The sequence below is a fragment of the Nomia melanderi genome, chromosome 2, assembly GCF_051020985.1.
Source record: "Nomia melanderi isolate GNS246 chromosome 2, iyNomMela1, whole genome shotgun sequence".
In the NCBI taxonomy this organism is placed as follows: domain Eukaryota; kingdom Metazoa; phylum Arthropoda; class Insecta; order Hymenoptera; family Halictidae; genus Nomia; species Nomia melanderi.
The window spans coordinates 11,942,809-11,967,294 of NC_135000.1; the positions used below are offsets into that span (position 1 = coordinate 11,942,809).

General features: G+C 33.3%; 1 protein-coding gene across 12 annotated transcripts in view; it reads left to right on the top strand.

Annotated features, from left to right (window-relative positions):
• Positions 1-24,486, top strand: part of cnc (NFE2 like bZIP transcription factor cap-n-collar) — a 221,915-nt gene that overhangs the window by 122,764 nt on the left and 74,665 nt on the right. For all 12 annotated transcript variants that reach the window (XM_031985279.2, XM_031985284.2, XM_031985278.2 and 9 more), the window contains one exon: positions 23,993-24,303. In XM_031985279.2, coding sequence (XP_031841139.1) covers positions 23,993-24,303 — 311 coding nt within the window. The remainder of the gene's footprint in view (positions 1-23,992; positions 24,304-24,486) is intronic.

Here is a 24,486-nt window from a genome sequence, read left to right on the forward strand (position 1 = left end):
ACATGATACCGGTTGATAACATATTTTTTCCTTAAAGATTAAAAATTTGTTAAGATGTTTTTAATTTCTTTGATTATCAAAAGTATAAATTTATATTTTAGTTGTAATCAGTATCATCGAGTACGTTCTGTCTAAATGTATAAACAAATGATATCAGTCAAACATTTGAGACCAATGAGATATTAAAATTATGAAACAGTAGGGCAGAGTGGGGCTAAAAGTCCGGTGGGTATGCAGTTTCGAATTGAAAATTATTATTTATTTATCAGTTAACTGAGCATTGTATCAAACAATTCAGTAAACAACAGGTATTTAAAAACATTGGTAGCGTTGCTATTCAATTTCAAACATTTTTACGACTTCTACAATGATTTTGTGCTTATTCATGTCTAGAAGTAAAAAAGGATATCGCGTGTTTTTTCTTACTCCTCATAAATTATTGTTTAATAATGAATTAAGTAAGTGTATTACGATTGTATATTTCTTTAAAATCTATTTATTAGAGTGCTGTACTACAAAATAGAAACTAATCGCAGCATTAAATCGTTAAATGTAATGAAATACGTTACAAAAGAGGTAAAAATTGAGTATTGAGTATTGAGAAAAGAATTGAGATCAAGTGGTAAAGATTCAGTCGTATGCATGACGAAGGATTTATTTAATGAATACCTGTTAATTACAGTACAATTTATCACTTAATTTTATATTACATGAAAAACCAGTTGTAAAGTAGTAGAGACTTTTTACCCTATGTATGAGGCAAAAAATCCATTCTGCGTTGACAAACATTTTATACTATAACTTAATGAAAAATAACAATATCAAAGTAAGCATAATAGTTATGGCTTACGAAAAATAGAAAAGTACGTCTCCAGATCGTTTCAGTACTAAATTTTACAATCATTTATACCTGCAGAAAATAGGGCTTTCATCCCCACCCTACCCTACTTATCAATACATACATTCAAGAGTGAACAATTCTTTGACATTTTCAAGAACGAAAGCTAGAGATTCTTAAACCTATCATTGCTCTTTAAATGCACACGTGGATCGTATATTGATCTCACAGTAAAATTTTGTAATAGCCATGCGGGATAGCCAACTCCGCCCTCTACGACATACTTGCAACCTTGTCGAACTGTTTAATAATTCATTCAACGGGGGAAAGTACGTAGACCACTCGAGGCTGAGTGTCGAAGAAACGCGGTACAATACGATTTACTCGACTATACATTATTTGGCTCAAAATTAAATGAAAACACTCCAAAGAAAATTCTTCATAGTATCCTCACACATTATCGTGAGTTTATGTGAAAAATTATTTTTAAAAAAATTGTCCATCAAGCTGAATATTTAAATGTTTATTTGTACGTTAATAGTAATTTTAATAATAACAAAACATATTTATCTTTAATAGAATATAAATGAACACTCCTTTGTTCACAGACTATAGGTATTTATATAGACACCCCTCATTTTTCATTTACTTTCTGATTTCTGTTTTTTACTTTTGCTGCATGGACGGTGGTTGTATAATATATTAAAATGCTATAATAAGATAGATACATAAAATTTTTTTTTAATATTATTTATAATTATTTTTTTAATCATCTTCGTTTATGTTTCGTTTTTAAACAAGAAAACCATTAGTTTCAAATAAAGGTACCAGAAGCGATATACAGCCATTCAAGCGTTAAGATGCGATTAGAAAAATATAAAAATGAGGAAAAGTATAAAATGTTTTCAGAGCAAAGTGAACTGTTACTGAATAAAATGGTTGTAATGTTACAAAAAGAAATTCGTCTAGGTTCTTAAAACAGAATTCAAACACAAAGAACGTTTTTGTAAAATAATGTAATTTCTTTTGATACCGAGGGCATAAACATAACTTGCTGCTAATGCCAATTTCATTCATTAAACTAGTAAAATACTGATTGAAATCGGACCTCAATTCATTGCTAATAAGGAAACCGCATGGCCTTTTCCCGGTATGTAATAGAATGTTAGAATAAACGTAGTTGTAGTTGTAGTTGTAGTTGTACTAATGTTAGAATAGTGGATCTAAAGTTCTGAAGCATTAAAGTTTCGCATTTTACTAGAAATTTTCGTCTTCATTTACATTTATTGAAGTTGTTCCTTATAATATGTGTAAGCACTCGAACTTCATTTAGATAATAAAGATTAGTAGAGGGCTGGTTTCTATGAAGGGGCGGTGGGCGGAACCTACATCCCCGCCCCGGAAAAAGGAGTCCCACTAATAATTAGCAATCTGTATTATCTAAATAAATTCGAGTACACATACTATCAGGAATAATTGCAATAAATGAAAATGAAGACAAACATTTTTACCGTAATGCGAAACTAATGTTTCATAATTTTTGATCCAATACTCACTGCTAAATAGTGAAGTCCTAGGTGTACAGAACAATGACCTTAACAATATATGTTAAAATCAACGTCATACATGGGATACTCTTTTTATAAATAAATACGAAAACTCCCCATTTCCGGGCGTATTTTTGCGAGTGTCTCTGAAAAGCTAAGGCCGAGTGGCGATAACATGTATAGGGAAATGTTGATTAGAGTCAATTCCCCCGCAACATATTTCAAGGACATCCAAATCGGCAAGGAATCATTGCTGATAATAATTACCGAATAAACATTTTCGCTACTATGTAACATTACACGTTGCTCATGATACGCATGCATGCAATGAGAAGGTTTAGGAATGCGTCGAGTAGGAACAAATGGAGGTTTACAACAGCAGAAACTCAATTGGCGGGTGTATGCAAACGTTGAATCGGAGGGAGTAACGGAATCGGGAATGGTGGGGAAGGATGACACGAAACGCATGCGTGAGCGTATAAAACGGAACATCTGCCACGTGCGCGGGCGGTGCATAGTGCGTCTCCGTGCGTGGATGACAGAAATCGTAAGGGGGAAGATCGTGAAAGTATGGCCGCATCCGCCATGCGTGTGCGCAGGGACACCGAACCACGCACGCGTACATTTCGTACAGTTTTCACCCTACTTTCGTATCAAAGTAAACGATGACTTACCTGTTTGGAACTGGTACGAGAAGTGGGTCACTTCCGTGTCATCAAATAAATGTATAAACAAGAATATTAATGCATCAGTATCGCAAAACTTGAAGTAATTATGTAATACCATCTATATGCGTAGGGAAAACACTATTAAACCAATTTAGTTTTGTTAGATTCTTTGTTAACATGTTGTTGATCGTCTAAATAATTATGAGATTTTGAAAAGATTATATTTAAAGCGTTGAAAGCGGTGATAATGTATGAATTGCAATTGAATTATAACTACCGATGGCGGTTCCAAGAATCAACAACGTAAATTCAAAGTTCTAACCTAATAAATAATATTACAACCATAACTCACAGAATGTTCAGAAACACGAATATACACGTGATTAGACAGCAATGCGTTAACTAAAGGAGCTCATAAATTTTTATTTCATTGATCCATATTTTACGTGAAGATGTACAGTAAAGATTGCTTTTTTTATAACACAATAACCAGGGTAGCCATTTTCCTAGTGAAAATAGACAGCCAAAAACTATCCCGAGCATCCGAATGCAATTTATTCTCAGCGTTGTATTAATTTCCGCTTCGATTCGTTACGTGCGCTCACGAAGAGGAAAAAAAAATAATATCCAACTGGCTCGATGCGTAGCAACAACCGTGACTAATTTCGCCCGAAGTGGCTACAGAATTGAGACCGAACCCTTCGAGAGACTTCCTTTCCGAAGTTGCGCGAAATATACAAAACGACCGTGAGTTTTTCTCGCGAATAGAAATAAAAGCAGAACGTCGATGTTTACGAATTCGGGCTGTCCGGTTTCCTCGGCAATTTTTTGTCCGCGAAACGACGTCTGAAATGCGGGCAAATTCTGGTTTAGGATTGGTGTCCGTTCGTGTACCGGAATTTATTGGAAACGGAACAATTCTTCGTAGCGATTCGAGTCGTTGCTAAGTCCCAAGAGGGAATCAATATTTGGAGTCGTACATGTTCCGCCATGTTAGTCTGGCTATTTCAGTCAGAAACCCCCATGGGAGACGTGCTCGGGGGCAGCTGGCCGGCGAGGCGTGTACGGGGTTATAGGGATACTCGGAGCCATGACTTGCTTTATCCACCCCTGTAATACGAGCATGCATCATTACTCATATCGTGGCTCGTTGCACGCCACGGAATCGAGACGAATTTAGGAGGGTACTTCCAGGAAGCTTTAGGGATGAAAATATACGGCAACAATAGAAATAACATTACGTATAAGTTCGTGGCACCGCGACACGTTTTCAAAAAAATCATATCATAACTCGCATTAATATTGAAGAAATCGTTGCCGTGTATGTCTTTTTTGTCATTATTTTAACACTAAAACTACCAGATGGGTCAAAATAGCCTATTCCCGATTTCTTCATTTTCAATTATTAAAAAGGTAACAGATGTTTCTCTGAGATATTGTTAGAGACATTGATGTAGCAATACGCAAACTGAATTGAAAATCAATTAAAGGCTGAGTAGATGCATTCTTGAAGTTTCTGTAGAGGAATTTCAAAAAACCATTTTAACTGCTCGGTAGTTTTAGTGTTAACGAATTCATTATATTTTAGTAAATGAGTGTTGGTAGAAAGCAGGGGTTGAAGACAATTACATCGGTTTCGGTTGTTGAAACAGTTATAGAGAACCGAAATAAAGTTATAAGTGTTATTCAGTATATCGGTTTCGGTTCTAGTTCTTTAGAACCGATATTATATCGATTCTGTATCGGTTCCATAACTGTTGTTTTTCAGTTCTGAGAAAAATGCGAAACCGAAAAATAATAGAAATCTAAAGAACTAGAACCGAAGTCGGTATACTATATAACAGTGGACTTTATTTCGGTTCTCGGAACCGATATATAACAATTTCAAACAATTATTTTCGGAATCTTTTCAATCTCTGGTAGAAAATATTCGATTAGTAAAATCAAACTTCTGTCATAACAATTATTCACTTATTTGATGCAACATTAACGTTAACGTCTAAAGTAAATGTGGCGAATAAAATAAGTATCAAATTCTTCTTTTTTCCAATAAAGTGTTTCATACCTGCGTGATAAATGTAATTTAGTTAATAGATATGTAAATACATACATCTTTATTTTATTTATCTCTTAATAAAAATAAGGTTCCGTATTCGTCAATAGTGTTGTCCATTAAAAATACCTTTTACCAACAAATGATTTAGTCACATACTTACCTATGATCTAACTGGCGAACATATTGTATATGTAGCATAAAGTATTAGTAATTAAAAGAGTTCTGTAAATACGATAATATTATAAAATTTATAAATATTTAAAGTACCTTCAGAACCAATCAATTAATTCAATTCTTGTTTTAATTTTATTTTCATCGCATCTGTTTCAGTCGAGAAAACAAGTGAATACCGTAATATGTTCGTACAACTATTTCTGAGCCGCCTTATTACATTTTATTGTTTTTATGAATCGAATATCTAGAAAAACTTGTAACACAACAGTTAGTAATCAGAAATATGCCCTTAGTATGTTACTATTTAATGTAAAAGCTTGATATAATTGTTTCTGCAAAACAATGTAAAACCAGAATAAGAACATGCTACAAAAAATCTCAAAACCTGTTAGAAGTTCTCTCATTCATCCTAGACAATTAGGCATGTATTATATTTTTGCACACAAAATGATTTGACATAAAACATTTTTTAAAGTAATTTTTCTTAATCAGGGGAAGCAAATTTTTATGAAAACAATACGTCATATAGAAACTTATGTCTTACTGACAACAAATGGTTGAAAATATGTAAGAATGACTATTTCAATGATTAAAGAAGTTGAAATAAAAATAAAATGTACCGCCATTGAAGTTAGCAGAAGTATCCAATATGTTAATTTTTTGATATTGCGAAATAATGTGGAATGATTATAATAAAATAGATGAAATAAAATATATAAAATTTATCTTTTTTTTTCAAAATACACCGCTTTACTAACGTGAATTGTACTGTCAAGGTATGGATTAGAACACTAAAATAAAAGTAATATAAACCAACGACGACACGATATTGAAAACTGCAGACAATAATAGTAAAATTTTAACTTTGTCTTATCTTAACTACCTTTTCTCAAATTTTCAAATTTCTCGCGCCAACATAATTGAACCCTTAAACTGCAGTGTCTAAAATTTATTATGTCCTGTTTCGACGACCTTTAAAATATTCTAATATTCTTTTTTGCATGTTATTATATTGATAGTTACTGAACATTTTCAAAAATTTGTTGTAATTTAATTTTTATTTCATATATTTACTTCTCCCAAAGTTTTGTCAGTGTGTATAAATTTATTACAATTTTTGCTTATCAAATTTGTTTCACATTATCAATGAGTTATAAAAATATATTTTAATTTACAACGGAATATATATTTAAAGAGTTTAAATTACGCTCTTTGAAATTGAAAACTTTAATTTTTAAAACTTATTGCATTCTAAATTTATTATAATTACTAACACAAAATCGATATTTCTAAGAATAATGAAGCTAGAATAAATCCATAATAATTAGATAATCTTGCAAATGTATGTAAACATAAACAGTTAATAAAAGGTCGTGTTAGCAATCAAATAAATTCACCTATACTTTTCCTTGTACGTAAACGAATTGATTATTTAGTGACGCATATCGTGACATTTTAATGTTAAGATGCACTCTTTCTCTGTATATTTTTGAACGATTCAGTAGACATTTAGCAAAATGACTACTTCCATTATATACTGACACAATATACGAAGCTGATTATATGATATATATTTATGTAAAAAATAATGCATACCACGTATGTAGTTTAAACTGTAACAATAACTGGCCTGTTCGTCAATGGTTTTATATTTATAGTTCCTGCTTAACGAAGAAAATACAAAAAATTTAATTATAAGTTATAATCAATATGTTATTAATTATATTATGCAAGAAACTTTTATATATATATGTACATATATACCAACAATAGATTTCAATATGATATCCATAAAATGTAAGTAATACTTTGAAATAGTTCAAAGAAACACTTTGAAAATATGAAAAGAAATTAATGTGAGTTAATAAAATTTAGTTAATTGAAGTAAATGGTAAATACAAGCTTATTTTCTGTGTTGGTTAATAGTCAATACCTACACTTAAAGGAACACAATATTTTTAAATAATAGGTACAGTAGAATATTTTGACTGTCAATGTGCTAACTGAAAAAGATTTAAATAATCTAAATGTGTCTACTGAAGACATAGATACGTTATGAAGGAAGTTTTTAGAATAATATGAAACTATATCGACGTATAAAATAAATGATGTCTTAAATAAAGAAATATTCGTTGAAGATTTTCATTTATTGTGATAAGTGTGATGAAATTGTAGAAATGTAATATACAGTCGAACGTCGATTACTCAAACCTCTATGAGTCATAAAATTCTTTTTTCTCTTACGCTTCGGTGTGAAAACCTCTACAACTCGAAACACAAAATCTTTACAACTTAAATTCACAGAAAGAAAAATTCGTATTTGCATATAAGTTAAAACTTACAAGAAACTTTTATGAGTCGAATTTTCGTTTGTTAAACATTTTGTACTTGAAAATTTGCTAAGATTACAACTCAAAGATCTTACGTTCTTCTCTTGCGATTCGACTTGCTGAGACTGGTTCTACTTCATACTCGCAATTTTCTGTATTATACGCTATAAAAATTTTAAACTTCCTTCTGCTATAAAAAACACTACAACTTATTCAAAAGTCAATTTTGTTTTATTAATGATTGCAGGAAGAGGTTATTAATTAAAGTTAAATAAACTAATTTTCGTCAATAGTGGATCTAAACACTCATAGAAGAACATATATTAACGATAATTTAATCGGAATCGATAAGTGCTATCATTTTTATTTGCATTTGTCTTATTTTTGTGTGTCTTCCGTTTCATCTATATTGTTGTTATATACCTACATAGTTTATTATATAATAAACATAGTGCATAATATATGAAACATAATATATAATAAAATATAATAAACTTAATTCTGTCGTAAACTGAAACTCTTATACTTATGTATTTCTTTTATAGTTGAAATTCGGAATTCGACTAAACGGAGCATAATTAAAACTACAAGGGGAATGAAAGTTGAAATGTTAACGAAACAAAACTGTACGGTGTAAGGTACTACAGTACGTTTCTGAATAAGAACTTTGTTGATTTAGGATAGATATGTATCAGACCGGGTTGGATGAGGTCGACCTGTCACTTGAAGCACCATTGGCCCTTTCTAGATACTCTCTTGAGTCGACCTTCAACCTGTCATTATTGCATCCAGTAATCTTTTTTTCTCTCAGACAACTTTCGTGAGAAATCCTTTTCAGAAGCGAACCTGAGGCTTGGTCGTTTCGTAAAATTCTTGTTGCCTTTTCCAGAATCGAAATTTAATAGTAGTTTCTTAAGTGCTCCACACGTAATTTCGTTGAATTTTTTAGCAAAAAAATTATTCTGTGAAACATTTGGTTATACACTAACCGTTTATATTTAAGAAAACAGAAAACGAAGTGGAAATATCATGAACAATCTTTTTTTTTTGACAATATGCACGCAAAGCTTGCGTTTGGTGTTAAGGAACGGCCTATTATATATAATATATTCTATTGCACACGGTAATAATAAGAGAAACTTTTGAAATTGCGGAATAGACTGTATCGTTAAGCGAATGAAAGTTTTCTGATCTGTATAGGAGGAAATCAGAATTTGTTTCGTCATGGAATGGGTCATTGTGCCACTGTGTCTTTCGATGGAATTCGTGCATCATGACAACTTGCAACACGCCCAGCTAACCTCGCTCTTGAGCATTTAATAAAATCAACGTAGTTTACGCATATGCATGGCGGAAACTTCCGCTTAAAACATACTTCATAAAAAGTCAATTGATTATTCCTCGCGTTTAATCGTCATCAAGTACATTAGAGTAATAGTGTAGCATATCAGTGGAGTTGTAAAAACAGAATGTTTATTTCGAAATAATCTGTTGTATAATGTTATGCTTATAGATACAACAATTTTTCATCGTTTCGTATTAACTGAAGAAATCGATAATTAATATTTCCATAACACGCATTGATTGCTTTTTGAGAAATTATAAATGAATAAGAACCATCGATTTAGATAATGTAATAATGGAAAACGCGCGATTACCCTCATTATTACGTATATACGTGCTTTGCGATATAATAATACAAATATAATCTAGAAAACCTTCCACACATTTATATAGTAAGATCCAAAAACTGAATGAAAATTAGTAAAACCTTTTATTCTTCTATTTCTTCAGCTGGCATCGTTATTTATCATCTACGCGTGTCAAAATGTAAAAGATTCTATTCAATGAAATAAGCATTTATGTAGATCAGTATGAATCAAAGGATTCCGGTTTAAAGGAATGTCTAGTTAAAAATGTACTTGGAAATTCTGAAAATTACCAATATTCTAGATTAATGATCGGAATAAAGTTTCAAGGCAATATCTGTAAATATGCAATCGGAGTGCACGTGTGTAAATAAGTAGCAGTTGCGTAGATATTTCACTAATAGCCACTAGAAGAACTGAATGAGATTAAATCATGCTGCTAGAACAAATTTAAAAGTGACGAACGTCCGTTCTCAGCTTGTAAATTGATCTTAAGCGACGAACATCATCAATTAACACTTGAAAATCATAAAAAAATACTTGTAACTTATTTTAATTTAATTTATAATTATTAATTACTATGTTTGAATAATAAAATGATTATAGCATATTTCCAGTATATGTAGCATTCATTTGTATATTCTTGTATATGTTGACATACTATTGATGCATACTCAACATATGTTACTTGCATATTTTGACATATTTTAGTGACATAAACATCCGCAGTCTAGTAATTACTGATAAAAATATAGAGGTGCTATAAGACATAGTGATGTTGGCGTGGCTTATTCAGTAGCATAAAACGACAAAAGTCAACAACCTCGTAAACTACATCTTACAAGTAACGTTGCGGATCGTTTCATACATCTCGAGATCATATCTAGCTGTGAAGAAAGACCACGTCACACGTAAGCTCAACACCATTTTCTTGAAATACGACGTAATGAATTGTATTGTTTACTGGACTTTTAAGTTATAGTAAAATTATATCTGCTCAACGTCCTTTATCCTCTAAAACAAACTTTCTACCATTTCAGAATTGATTACACTTAAATTTATTACCAGTGGATGTTCACAAATGCAGTCTTTCATGGAATAATTTACATTAACTAAGATAAAATAAAATTATATTTTATCGTATTAATAATTTTATTAAATTCCAAATAAAACAACTTCATAACGGGTTATTAATCTGATAATCAAACCAAATGTTTAGATAATCGGTATACTGAAAATATGTGAATACGTAATTATAAATAATGTACTTCTGAATATACTCTAAAAATAATGTATTGAAGTGATAAATGCCGTTGCAAAAATAATATATGTGAAAGTATTTACACGCAATTACTTCTGCATTGCTGATGACTGCTTTGAAATCATTTTACAATTGCTATTAAAATTATGTTGAATTACTTATTCCCTCCAGATTATGATTAACTTTGTCTGGACATCTTTTGTTAATATTCAAGTCTTTTCTCACGAATATAATTATTATTTATGATTATTCCAGTTTATTTAAGTAATAAAGGAGCTCATACTTTTCATAGTATCACGAGATAGCTTTTACAAACTTGTGACTAGCAGTGTAGAACTCGAAAGCCGAAGTTTGAAAACTATATCTTCTATGTAAGTAATTGTAAGCATGACTGGACTATGTATCGTTACTTTGGTAACTAAATACGAGGCTGTCAAAAACTGCAACCTAGAAAGCAAACGTCATAGTATCAGGTAGTAAGTATATTTTCATTGACTGAACTCAACACCCGCAATGACTCGTGTATATGAGGTGTTAACTAGGTTTTTGACCTTAGATACAGAATCCTGTACCGTGATGCTTCAGTTCTTTCAACAAGAATACTATAAATAATTTAATACGAAACATGTTTTAATAGTATTCAACATCATTTGAATTATTTTTCAGTATAGTATTGAATATTTTTAAAATTTGAACACTCTATAAAAGTAAATATTTAATAAAGATGTTATTACATTTAACATAAACAGTTTTTATCATGTATATTTGTGATTTTTATTGTTTCTTAAAATTAAGTAGTAAATATGGGTTACACAACAGAATAGTTACATTTCATAGATTGATAGAAATCTCTTTTATTTTTTATAAAGAATCAATTTATTTAAGAAAATAATTTATTGTCATCTAAAGGAACACATCTAAAATCACCAGCACAAATAAAATTTTATTCATATTACTTGTAGATAAATTATTATTTGCTAAAGGAGTTCTGTAGGAGTTATAAATCTCTTCGGTAGTTAAGAGTTGAAAAACATCATTGAGCGTCAATTAATTTTTCCTCAAAAACTTAGAAAATAATAATTGCAGATTTACTCTTATATTTTAACTCAACTTGGCTGATTTAAATCGATAATTAAAACTTTAAAAAATGTTATCTGACAATTACTTTGAAAATAATATCAACTGTTGATTAATGCCAGAGTGACATGTTGGTATGCAAGTAAAGAGTTCTAAAAGATGAGAAATTAAAGCAGATCAATGACTATAAAAGTTATGTAAAAACTTTCCTTTTTACAACCACTTGTCACCTTAAAGGAATTCTTGTATTGTACATTACTAAATTCTACTGACTGACTTTCGGATACCGATAAATAAGCATAAATTGATATCTCAAAAATTGTGACAATTTTTATTTCTTTAACACCTTTCGATAAAGTAAAACTATCGGTACGATAAATTATTTGCATTCACAAAAATTTTACATGAAATATTTTTATGAAATTTCGAATACAGTAAATGTATGAAAAAATGAAGCTTATATTAATATAAACTAAATATAACAAGTTTATATAAACTAAATTTTTTTTATTCTAGACTTTGTTCGACGATATAAAGTTCGACACAGATTTTCAAGCAGAAACATTTTTTGTATTTTTCATATAAAATCAACGGTCTCCAATTTTTCGAAAGAAAGCCTCAAGTAAATCAAATTTTCTTCCATATTTTCGACTCATTCATTTCTGTAGACTCACACTCCTTTCGGCAACCGATTTATACAACACCAACGATTAAAAGGCGTCCCGTATGTTAGAAACACATAAAATCTGTGACCTATCTATCAATGACACAGAAGAAGCGTGCAAGAAGAAATCCGTAAATACCAGTTTACAATATTACGTATGAACGAACTGAACAAAAAGTAGCGAAAGAACGATTACAAGTGTTACGTTATGTAAATGCACGGTACAGAAAATAATAGGATGTTACATATAGTAGATACCTCACACGACACATAGGAAAAGATATTCATGGACATAAATAACAGAAATAAAAGAAATTAATTTGTATCTTTCAATTGTACGCAAAATTATATACCCGCTACACTATGTGCCTATACTGTAGATGCATGCAAGATTACAAGATGTTAATACTTGCAAATAACTTTTAGTAGTTATCACAACGTTTATCATATCAATGTTACATATGCATGAAGGTACCTATGATAAGGTAATACGAACCTTTAAATACGCCCAAGATTACGACGAAACCTTCTTTTAAAAGCTCGTTTCATGTATAGAAATAGAACTATTGTATTTCTTTACTTTTATTATTATATAATATTTACTTATGAATATTATTTTCATGATCGAAAACTGTATGCACTTAAAACGTAATAATGATTTTGTAGCGAATTCATTATAATCGTTTAATATGAATCTTTGTCTTCATTCTAGAACATAGCTTCTCATAGAACATCATTTGTCATTGACTTTTTTCTTTCTGTCTAATAATGTTTCTTGAAAAGCTATTTTTATTTGTTTCTCGCACGATTACTTTTATTTCTTGTGGAAGAATGGTTCATAAACTTCTATATGTCGAGACTCATATACAAAAACAATAATCTTTTGTGACTCATTCGCTTATAAAACTCTAATTAATTTAACGTAACAACGATTACTTATGACGATTCATTGCACACGTATTCTCGATAAGCAAAACACCTAATGAATATGTAAAGTGCATTTTCCAATTTTTCGCGGCTTGTTAAAATTCAATTCGCCACCTACACTTTGGGAACCTCTGTCACGAAGCATAAAGGTTGTCATTTGTACGCATTTTAAGCGTTTCAAATCGAATATTATCGTAGTTTATAATAATCTGATACAAATTGATTTAAACGTTTTATAGCCGAAACTCGTTCTATACAATTATTTTACATATGAATTCAACATTTCATTTTGCCTTTATAAAGATGAAAGAATAACAAAATGAGGCTGTGAAGTGTTATAAATAAAATAAAATATTCGATGGTCTGTAAACTATTTGAATCTTATGACCTATAAAATTTCGAATGTTTCTAACCATTAGAAAGTTATTAGGATAAAAAGGCCAATCTACATGCCTCCGTGCAAAAGAGATTAGAATTCTATTAACAGGGTTCAGAAAATAGATGTGTATCGTACGCCGCCGTCGCTTGGTCTTCAGCCGTTGCCGTGGAATAAAAGTCGCATTATTCTTTTCGCAAGGAAGGAAGAAAAGTCAAAGACCACGATCGTATCTGTCAGATGGTATTGCGGGACAAGCAGCGACGTCGGAAAAGCACAAGTTCATGCAGCCACTATTATTTATCGCATAGAGAGGGTATCCTAGGCTTCGTACTTCCATGAAGGTTCCAGTAGATCGAGCACGCATTGTTACGTTATACTTTTGTCGGCGATCGTATTTCCCTTATACATAGTAGCCCGCCAGGGGATACAGTGATTTGCACTTATTGATTAATAAATCAATGCTCCGGGATTGTACTTGCCATTCAAAGTCAACTTTTTTTCTCTGACTTCTTTGAAGTCGAGTACTTTGTTACAAACTGTATGTATAATCGAGAACATCTTCATGCTCTGTATCGTGTATTTCAGGAAATTCATCTATCGGTGTATATAGGGCAGACCGAGGCGAATCGGATCAGTTCGGATTTAACAGCGAAAAACTAATAGTTAAAACTGACAATGAATTTTTTTTATAAATTTGTTATTAACTCCTCGCCTTACAATAACATGCGAGACTCGTGGTGAAGATTTTAAACAGAATGTAATAAACATAAATATTACTCAATTCTTGCGAGTTCAAACGAAATATTATTTTCCGTCATTAATCATTATATTTTATAGCAAAACTGAGCATAGAATATATACACAATTTCAAATAAATTATTAATGACAAAGTGGTTGTATCGATCACAGTTGAGAATTAAATCATAGGGCAACGGGTATATGTTCAGTTTTAATATTAATAAAAAAAATGTCCAAAAATTTAAACATCTTCGCTTTATAAGTATGTTAAACAAATTTTTTACTGATATTACAACTGAATATGTATTAATAACAAATTTATAAAAATAAATTTTCTTTTTAAGTTTTAACTATTAGTTTTTCGCTGATCATTCGGGGATCTAAAAACAAATTAAATTTTTTGTAAACATTTTTTGTTTGATCCAAAATTGTACAATTTAATGACAATAAAATTATGTTATTAATTCATCCGTCTTTATTAGTCTTCATCCTTCTTTTATTGTTTTTCAAGAAGTATCATTTTATTGATAAGTAATGTCCAGTGTTAGATTGCTTTCTTAATCATTCGACAAGTAAGTCTTCTTTGTATGATTGTACAAGATATGCGATAAATTTTCAGAGCTTGACGTATGGTCAGTTAATTGGAGTTAACTCTTATTATTGTGTCTTTTTGTACGTCTATATATAAATAATCATGATATAAAAAGCCATAGACATAAAAAAATGAGGGAAAACCGAGATCCGATTCATACAATATAATAATCTAAAGTATATTAATTACTGAGTTTAGACACCTTAGAAACTAATAATAATCAACACATTTGAATTTCCAAGCTTAGCTTGCCGTTTTAAATGTGAAATTCCGAAAAACGTATTTTAAACTAGTCACAATTTGGTTGCGTTCGCACACGTTGGCTTCGATTCTAACATGCGCTGATGGCAAACAACGGTTTGAAACAATTGAACATGTATTGGATTAAGTGTAGGAAAGATGTACGAAGTAATATGGATAGTCAGCATGCTGATTTCTATAACAACGTAACGAATATGGTCAATATTCTTATTTTTGTCCGACTTGCCTTAGTTTACCTAACTCGGTTGTATTCTAAAATATATTTTTACAGAAATACTTTACATGTAGAAGTTGTTTCAAAGATAGATCAGATATTTAGTTTACCCAAATAACATTTGGTGCAAAACGGGATGAACCGAGACGAATCAAAAACGTGTTGTGTATTTAAATTTTGATTTAAGGACCCACGCGAAATTTTTTCGGTACCTAATATAATTAATCGAATTAATACGTTGTCGATATTGGCAACGTGTTTTAATAATGAAGTTACTTTTATGTTTTCTTGTCACCGCATCTTAACGCTAGAACTACTACACCCGTCAAAATGACCGGTTTCAGTTGTCTTATTTCGCAATTATTGATATCTTAAGAGCGTTAAATATCCAAAATGACATGAAAATAGTTTCACTTCAGTGTTGTAATAAATATATAAAAAAACCGAACAAAAATTAATTGTTACAATTTTTATAAGGATTACATATTAATCACGTTAAATGCTCGATTGTTCTAGTGTTAAAAGTATACATATCAGAACCGTATTGAAACTCTGACATCGTCGGCGAGACGCGTCGCTTCTACGAAAATTTCCTTTGACAAGGATTTCCTAAAAAAAAGAGATCCTTATCTTAAATAAAGGGAATTTCGATGAGTTTTGAAGTGCAAAAGCAACACATTAAACACGTGAAAACAATCTTTCTTTGTGTATCTAGCATATACTATCTTTATTTTTCCTCTTTCTCTTTCTGTGTTTGTTCTCGCTACTTATAATGTTGTACGTAGGATAGAGAGACTTATTAACACAACGTTCAAGTCATTTTATCTTTTGCGTTGTCTAAATTAACAAACTCTATAAAATTAATTAAATATAAACTTCACACAAGATTGAAGGCAAAAGGCTACTGTTAAACGCGATTTCTATAATATAAGCCACGTGGTCGTTGTCATTTTTAGTCAGATTGTGTCAATGATAATTATAGAATTAACCTGATACACCTCAGACGTCCTGAACAATGTTCGAATGAGAGTGACGATATATGAATAAAAGGTATCGATAGAACAGACATTTGACAGGATTTAGATACCATCGTAACAGCATCGGTTTACAACCTTTATCGTCTGTTGAGTGTAACCTACCGGTTAACACGAAGAACCGCTAGTCATTGTTACGATCAATAAAATATATTTATAAGAATACATGGACGAGGTCCAATGCTGTTTTGCATATATATTTCAATATAGAAGAATGAGGAACTTATTTGTTTAATTTAGTAGCCTTAAAATAGATCTCAAATTCAAAGAACAAAGGAACTTCACATCAGAATATGGCACATTTTACAAAGTGTATGAATTAATGTTTCATAGATGTTAAATAAATGATTGTTTTCACTACTACGAAGAATTGAATATTTATAAATTCTCCTACTATTCAACTTTTTAACTCCGTTTAATTTGTCATATTTTCTTTGATAGTGATCAGCATAAATAATTGGAGTGGTATTAGTGAATAATTAGTTTTCTTATGAGCAATAAAAATCAAATTATTTCACACTTTCTCGAATAATTTTAAAATATTCTCTTTCATTCCACTTTTTCAAGATTTTATCGAAATTTTTAATTTTTCTATGCTGACTTAACGTATTTATTATCAAATATGTTTATAAGAATCACAATCTCATAGTTTACGTAAAGAAACTGGAAAAATTATAAATAGTGATTTGGAGCTTATTGTAACTCCGAAAGTAAAATTTTTGGTTTAGATTTGTCATTTCTGGTAGATGTGGCTGTTCCTGTGTTACCTAAGTCCATGGCGTGATTTTTATTTGTAATAATTTAATTATATACCGGTTGTTGTTTGCGAATCATTGGTAAGTGCACTATTCATCAATCTCTAAATCATTTGCCGAATACGATTTGTATTCGTTCGAATTAGATTTCAATAAAAAATGTATTCACTTTTATAATCGTTTATTTCTGTGTAAAATGACTTCAATTTTCGATTTGAATAACCCAACATTTTTCTGAAATGAAAAGTTTAGACCAGAAATGCTACTGTTTAGATACTGTAATATTAAACTGTAATGCATAAATCTAAACATTGCCGCATATAAAATTGTCAAAGACTTTTGGAGATGCAACATACTGTCAGTACAGCAAATTTAAATACATTTCAAATCATTAATAAATTCGATGAAAGCCAACGTTGTAGATCTGTATGTAGAAGAAGGTATCTAAATAAAAAATGTTTATATGCAGAAGTTTGAGACCCCATTACTCCATATTTTTTAAATTTTCTTAGACGATTGGTCTTTAGTTATTCAATTGACTGTAAAATAAATTTTTCACTTAACTTAGTGTTAGAGAAAAAAGTCGCGTCATATCATAGGTGTTCAAATTTGTCTACAATTTGACGAATTCTAGCTTCAATAAGCGAACAATGTCAATGATAACCATTTCGGAGCACACAAAACGCTTGAATTCATATCAAATTTTTAATAGATAATTTGTCAAAGATCTCTCATGACATCTGTCAAAGTTCCACAAACGGGTGGTTAACAGCTCGCAAACGGACGCCGTTCAGGTGTCTGTTTTATCTACAAAAACATTCTCCAGAGCTCTTCTGGTGGACTATCTAAGCAATTTCCAACCCAAACATCTAAAAATGCAGTATCGATAATCGGTTACTTAAAAAATCTTTCTTCTTCTTCATAGTGTCCATTAGATGAAAATTGTCCAGTTTTTTCCAATATTAAGCACAGCGTGAGCAGCTCCCGGTACTCCCAGCACGAATGTCCTCGTCTCCCAACTGTAGGAGTCGCTCCGAACACGGATCACAGTCGGGGAAATGGCCTTGATTGGTTGATTGATTTTGATTCGACTGTACTAGGACTCAACCCCAGCTAAGCTCGCATACGCGGGCAGCGTCGACCGATCAAGACTCGGTACATGCTCCCTGCTCCCAGTGGGGAGTCGGAGAATGGCATTACGGGTAGAGACCTTCCCTCCCTTCTCTCGGAGCCTCTAGCGCGCATTGTCTGGCAGCCATATTGGAATAACAGCCAACCCCGTCGTGATTGGTCCGTTTTTTAACGGAGAACCCGTCGCTCGGCACAATACTTGTCGTGGACGTGGTTAAGCAATGCCTTGCTACACGATAGACTATCAGTCGACTTCATGCTGTGCCTGCATCAAAATCATCTGGTACTGTCGGCTGTTATGATTTTCCTCGAGGTCGGATCGCAGCACGCAGGGAACCACGATGGCCGCGTCGCCATGAGAGAAAAACCGCTCGACGCTTCGTTTTCCTCGAGTTACACTCCATTTCCGTGATTCCCGTATGTCGATGGCGTTTCCGGTCCCGAGCAACCAGACGGAGCTTCGATCGTACGGAGCCTCTCCCTTGGATAACGTTAATCAAACAGTCGGTGCCCTCTACCGTCGCGAGACATTAACATCTATATGGACACTTCAAATAACACAGACTTGTTATTTTTAAAATAAGTGCGGGCGAGTTAGTGCAACGTGTTCGGGAATTTTGGTTCTCCAATCTGCTCGCGAATGGTACTGGAATCTGGTTCCGTTCCGTTCGTTTGTCGTTGCTTCGAGTGATGTGTATGTACAGTGCAACGTCGGAGCCTGCGATACTTGTTGTTTGCAATTTCAGTGACTTACGCGTGAAACTGTGATGTACTTGTGTTCGTTATTCATTGGTCGTATTGTGGATTACATGTAACACGGATTGCATATTCTGAGGTATGACGGTGGAGGTATTATAATTTCCTTGGAGTAAGAACGCGTTGATTCGAAGCATTTGAATGCCTGGGTCTGTAAACAAATTATTTGAACGATTGCTTACCGTAACGACCAATTTTACAGTAGACGTTTGTATTTTGTTAAAAATGGAGCGTTCTGTATACATTCTACGGAATAATATTTATTTATTCATTTATTCAGTGATCTACAATCGTTTTTACGGTAATCTCGTACAACGTGATGATACATGAAAGTGTTTTGCATATTTCATAATCGGACTTAGCTCTTGATCATTATCGTGTCAGTCCGACGGTAGTGGATAAATTCAAATAGTTATCTAATAACAGATAGTTACATATTTAAAGAAAATGTAGCATGAATATTTACTAATTTGATTTTGGAATTAAATTTCTTTCAACTTTTTTTATTTGTATTCAATATTCACGAGATGTAGATTTGCAAACTTTTCATATAGTATTCGAAAATCGTATCATACGTTATAAATGCTGTTACAATAGCAATAGGTTTGGGTGAAGAAATATTCTTTATTATACAATTATTCTAAACTAAAAGCAAGAAATCCTGTGCGACTTTAAGATGAAGTAATTTTGCTAAGTCACAAAGTGATTGAATTGTGTAAGGTGCTTATTAAGTACTTGTAGTTTAGACATTGTGCAATCGTCGTATTGCGATAAGATAGTGGGAGTATATTAATCGACAGCGTACGCAAAGAACAAAACTGAAGTAGGTATTAATTAGAAATATCATTATTAGGGAAAAGAGCAATTGCATCGCTTGAAGTGGCACGGAATACCGTTCTTGTTATTTTTGTTTTCATTATATTTTAATTAACTGTTGTACTTAGTCACCGCAAATTAACTGCGAATTAACAGATGTTATCCTGAGAATAAGACAAAATTGTTTTCTATAAAAGTAGCAATTTCCGTTTCTTATTTTAAGCATCGCTTCGTAACAGATGTTCAAAATGGCGTCCAATGAGAGATGCGTATAGCATTCGTGATTCTTGATTAACTTCTAACTGCCCTGTAGAATATATACTTCTAACAAACGTACTTCTATAATACATTCGTCAATGCACCTGCAAATAAGTTTTGTATATACCTAACTTAACCACATAATTTATAAATCGAAGACTCGAAAATGCACGCTTTTTCAGTATAAAAGATTTTCTATGAATTTATGAACGATCCTGAATCCCAAGCTTCCCGATACAAGGGTTATTGAAATAAGCTTCACCTTACTCAGTCAATATATCCTGTTAAACGAGGTCCAACGGAGCGTTCCGACACCGGTCAACGGCAACAATAAGCGTAGAAACAAGAATCAATGACCGCAATCATGGCTGAAACTGTAGTTGTACCAGGTGACGCGGAGCTAGATAAATACGTGCATCGTCCGGCATATAAGCAATCGGGGAAAATGAGACGTCAAACGACGTTAGAAGCGTGTCGGCGCAGGACATTGTCACCCTTCTGTCGAGGGCTGCAAATAAGATTTGCTTCGATATATTTATCATCCGGGGATAGGACAATCGTGCTGGCGCATTCGAGCCGGAGGATTCTTTCCGTCTCGTATCGGAGCATTCGTGCACCAGGCACTAGGAAGTGGATGGTATTAGAGGCACAGACGTTAGGCACCTTTTCGGTGTTTCGTTGGGAAGGGTCACTGGTCCAAAAATTTTGTCGAGTAACGCAGGAATTATTATCCGAAGAAGGGCCGCGACGGGACAGGGAAGCTGGAAAGAAAAGAAAATGGTCGTTAGGCGCGCGCGAAATGTGAGAAATGATCTGTCGACGTTCCCGTGTTCTGTGAAAAAGCCAGCCGCGAGTTCAAAGAAGCCGTGGAATCAAAAAAGATTGAGAACCGTGCCATTAGATGCGCCGTGATCGAGCGAATTCCCTCGCGGAAGAGATTCATCCCCCAGAGACGTTTGCTTTTCGCTTAGCGTTTTGAAAGTATGCAACACCTTAGAATACGCGAATAAAGGAAACTACAGAATACTCTACTGATCGTAACTCGAAGTACAAAGCGTTTCCAACTTTTATTCCTGTTTTCGTAACCGGTTTACTATGAATTTAACTTATATATCGTTACGGTACTGTACTGTCAGTAAATGTTGATCCAAGTGTAAAAATTATATTCTTTTAATCGCAGGTGGACAGTAAAATGTCAGAATGTAAGAATTTCACAATAACACTGAATTTTTATTGCGATATATGGCAGTCCTTAAAATATTGTTTAGAAAAATAGTTGATCAAGATTTATGATTATAATTTAACTTGTATTTTTAATCTATTTTCAATATATACTCACGATGGTGGGTATTTCACATTACACAGAAATTTCTGACAAAAAACTGAATTTCGTATTGTTCAATATTTACGGAATCAGTTTAATGGTACGCAAGTTATTCTTCGTCCTTCTTATTACATATTTCAAATTATATTTCTCATGATTAAGTTGCTACGTAAAAAAGTCAGTTGATAATTTCTTGCGGCTTTTTCAAAATGAAATCTCGACGCCTTCTACGGAGGGGAATGCTCGGAGTTCCCAAATTAAAGGCGGCCATTATCGCGCGGTCGGCCCCGCATTTGGACCAGACAATGGCCGCCACTACTAGTTAATGTAATAGCCATACCAAAGGTGCGATCTTCCTTTCTCAAGGTACCGCACTGACGACCAGCAAAAGAACCAAAAACCTCTTCTTCTTTTGTCGACCCGTCTGTCGTTCAGTTCGACCGACCTGTCCGCATCCGAACAGCCTTCTAAGAGTTATTATTTTATGAGATTGTTATCTCTAATAACATCGTACTGCAGGAAAAAAGGAAAAAGATCATTTCGACAGTCGAAATTTCGGGGTCCGTCTTGAGTTATTTTTTTCCGTTTTTCTTCGAGATCAATCTAATTAGCGTAAAGACGTTCGCTGAATTCTGGATACGGTTGCAAATCGGAAATCGGTATTAACCATTTGTACTCCGTCGCCTTCGTTACAAAAACGCTCCGTAATGTCTATTCCATAACCCTATTGGTTCCGTTATGTCGGCGTGCGTAATTTGTTTCACAACTATCGTATACAGCATTCGAAACTGTAAATCTGCACTTTTATTTGCATCAGAGTAAAACGAATTATAGAAAGAAAATTTATTATTTCTCCCTCGCAAATCAAAACTTCGAGTTTTTAAATACTCCACTGAAATTTGAGTCGAAGTAAACGTTCAAAACGCTGAGAGTTAAATACGAATCACATTTTCGTAACTTTAATTTTCAATTACTTCGAAAAGGGAATATTTTATAAACCAGTAGAGATATAGTATTCGATACCGTAATGTTTAAAACCAGCCTGCAATTTTTATTAAGTTTTAACCAAGTTTGCCTTGAACTCATTGCAGCGTTAAATTATTAAAGTTAACAATAAAAAATACTGGAAATTTCTGTTCCACCTTTGTGCTGTACGGATATCGTGTTGCGTGTTTGAGGAGCGACGGAGAGGCGCGCGATCCAGCCAGGCTGTGTTCGGAGCGTGCGTGAGGGATGAAGTAGGGTAGAAATGGGGACGCGCGATTGGCCGTGGGGCGGGAACATTGGGGGGTTGTTCAGACCAGCAGGTGGATCTTCAACAACACCCCTTTGTCCCTCAATTAGTTACGTTTTTTCCTTTCCTGTCCCTCCTCCAAAATTTTACCTGTCCGTCGGCCGCAGTCAGTTCTCAAGTGCCGCGCCTCGGAATGGACAGCTTTAGTCGAGTCACAGTGAATCCGGTTTAGTCGAATCATCCTAGAATGATTTTTATTCTTAATTTTTCCACCCGTATTCGAAGCCGATACGTAACAAATTCGTCTTAGAGACTTCGAGTTTATAAACAATCCTGTGCGCGTTCGAGTCGATCGATCGATCTGTGAACGTTCCGTACACTGGTGGTGTGCGAATCAACTCGTGACTTTATGTGCAGTTCAGTGGGACTTGTGTGCGATACTTTATCTAGGATACAGTTTGAAAAATACGGAATCTTGGGATCGACGTTGTACGATGTAAAGTGCGGGTAAAAAATATTCATAGAAAAATTTTTGAACAGTTGACTGCGTTCGACAAGTATACACGTCATCTTAGAGTTTCAAATGATACTGATTCTTTCAACGATGAATTCTTTATTTTTTCAAGTAAACGTGTAATTCTTCGTCGGTTTGTTTTGGTTTTTCATTAAAATATACCTCAGATGCATTCGTCCTGCGTTCGTCGAAGTATACATTTCATTTGTTCATTTTATTGCGCGGGAAAAGGGAGATTTTTTAAACTAAATTCCACAGTTAACAGGTTCGTGGTAATCTAACTTTTCTCGAAATGCTTGAAAATACAAATTCAATAGGAAACGGGATGTTCGCCAGCTCATTCACATACTACCTTGTATTCGAGACTCTAGGAAAATTATGAATTTTAGTGGCGACGCGAAGGCTACAATGTATCGTACATGAAAATAATTATTACCGGTAGCGCATTATAAGTGGTAGTCGCTGAAACTGCAGAACATAGGATCTAACAATCGAAGAATGTAGTCCATCGCGTGCCATGCAGTTCTAGGAACAATTAAATGGTTTTAAATAATCCTTGTGAATCGTACTTGTGCACGCAAACCTGTTTACGCTTACTTACGTTTCGTCAACCAATAATTTATTCGTGTGCACTCCTTCTGTAAGTTCTACGTAGAACAAAAGTTGTTATTAGTCTCGATAGGTAGGAACGCGAATAATACTTCTTTTAACGTTGAACAATGTTCTCGCTGTTTCGACTTCAAATATTTTTGAAGAATTGTTTTGTTAATAGTTGCATATTCCCGCGTGTTACAGGTGAATATATCCTCAGTTCCGGCAATCAAGGAGGAAGCGGAAGCAACACAGCCGACGAAGACGATCAACTTCTTAGAGACACGTCACTGGATTTAGACAATCATCCATTGGCCGGATTAGCCGATGATTCTTTGGGATTAACCGACACCTTAGAACTAGAGAATGATTTTCCTTCGGACCTACTCGGAGGTGGCCTCTTAGGAAGTGCCAGTGTCGAAGGTCTCCTCAACAACGACACTCTTCAATTTCCCGACGGATTCAGTCTCGAGGAAGCGCTTCAGCTTGTCGGCCTCGATGAGGCTCAAACAGAAGTACGTTTGACACTTAACGAATATTTCATACATTAACAGTTTCAAGTTCGATCCATCTGGACTATCCATTAATTCTATTAACAATCATGTCTGTTGGATGCATAGTGTTCTGTTGGTTTTCACGTAAGCTTTCTGTAGTCTGCTGTATAACTAAAAGTAAAGATGAAAATATGATATTCCGAA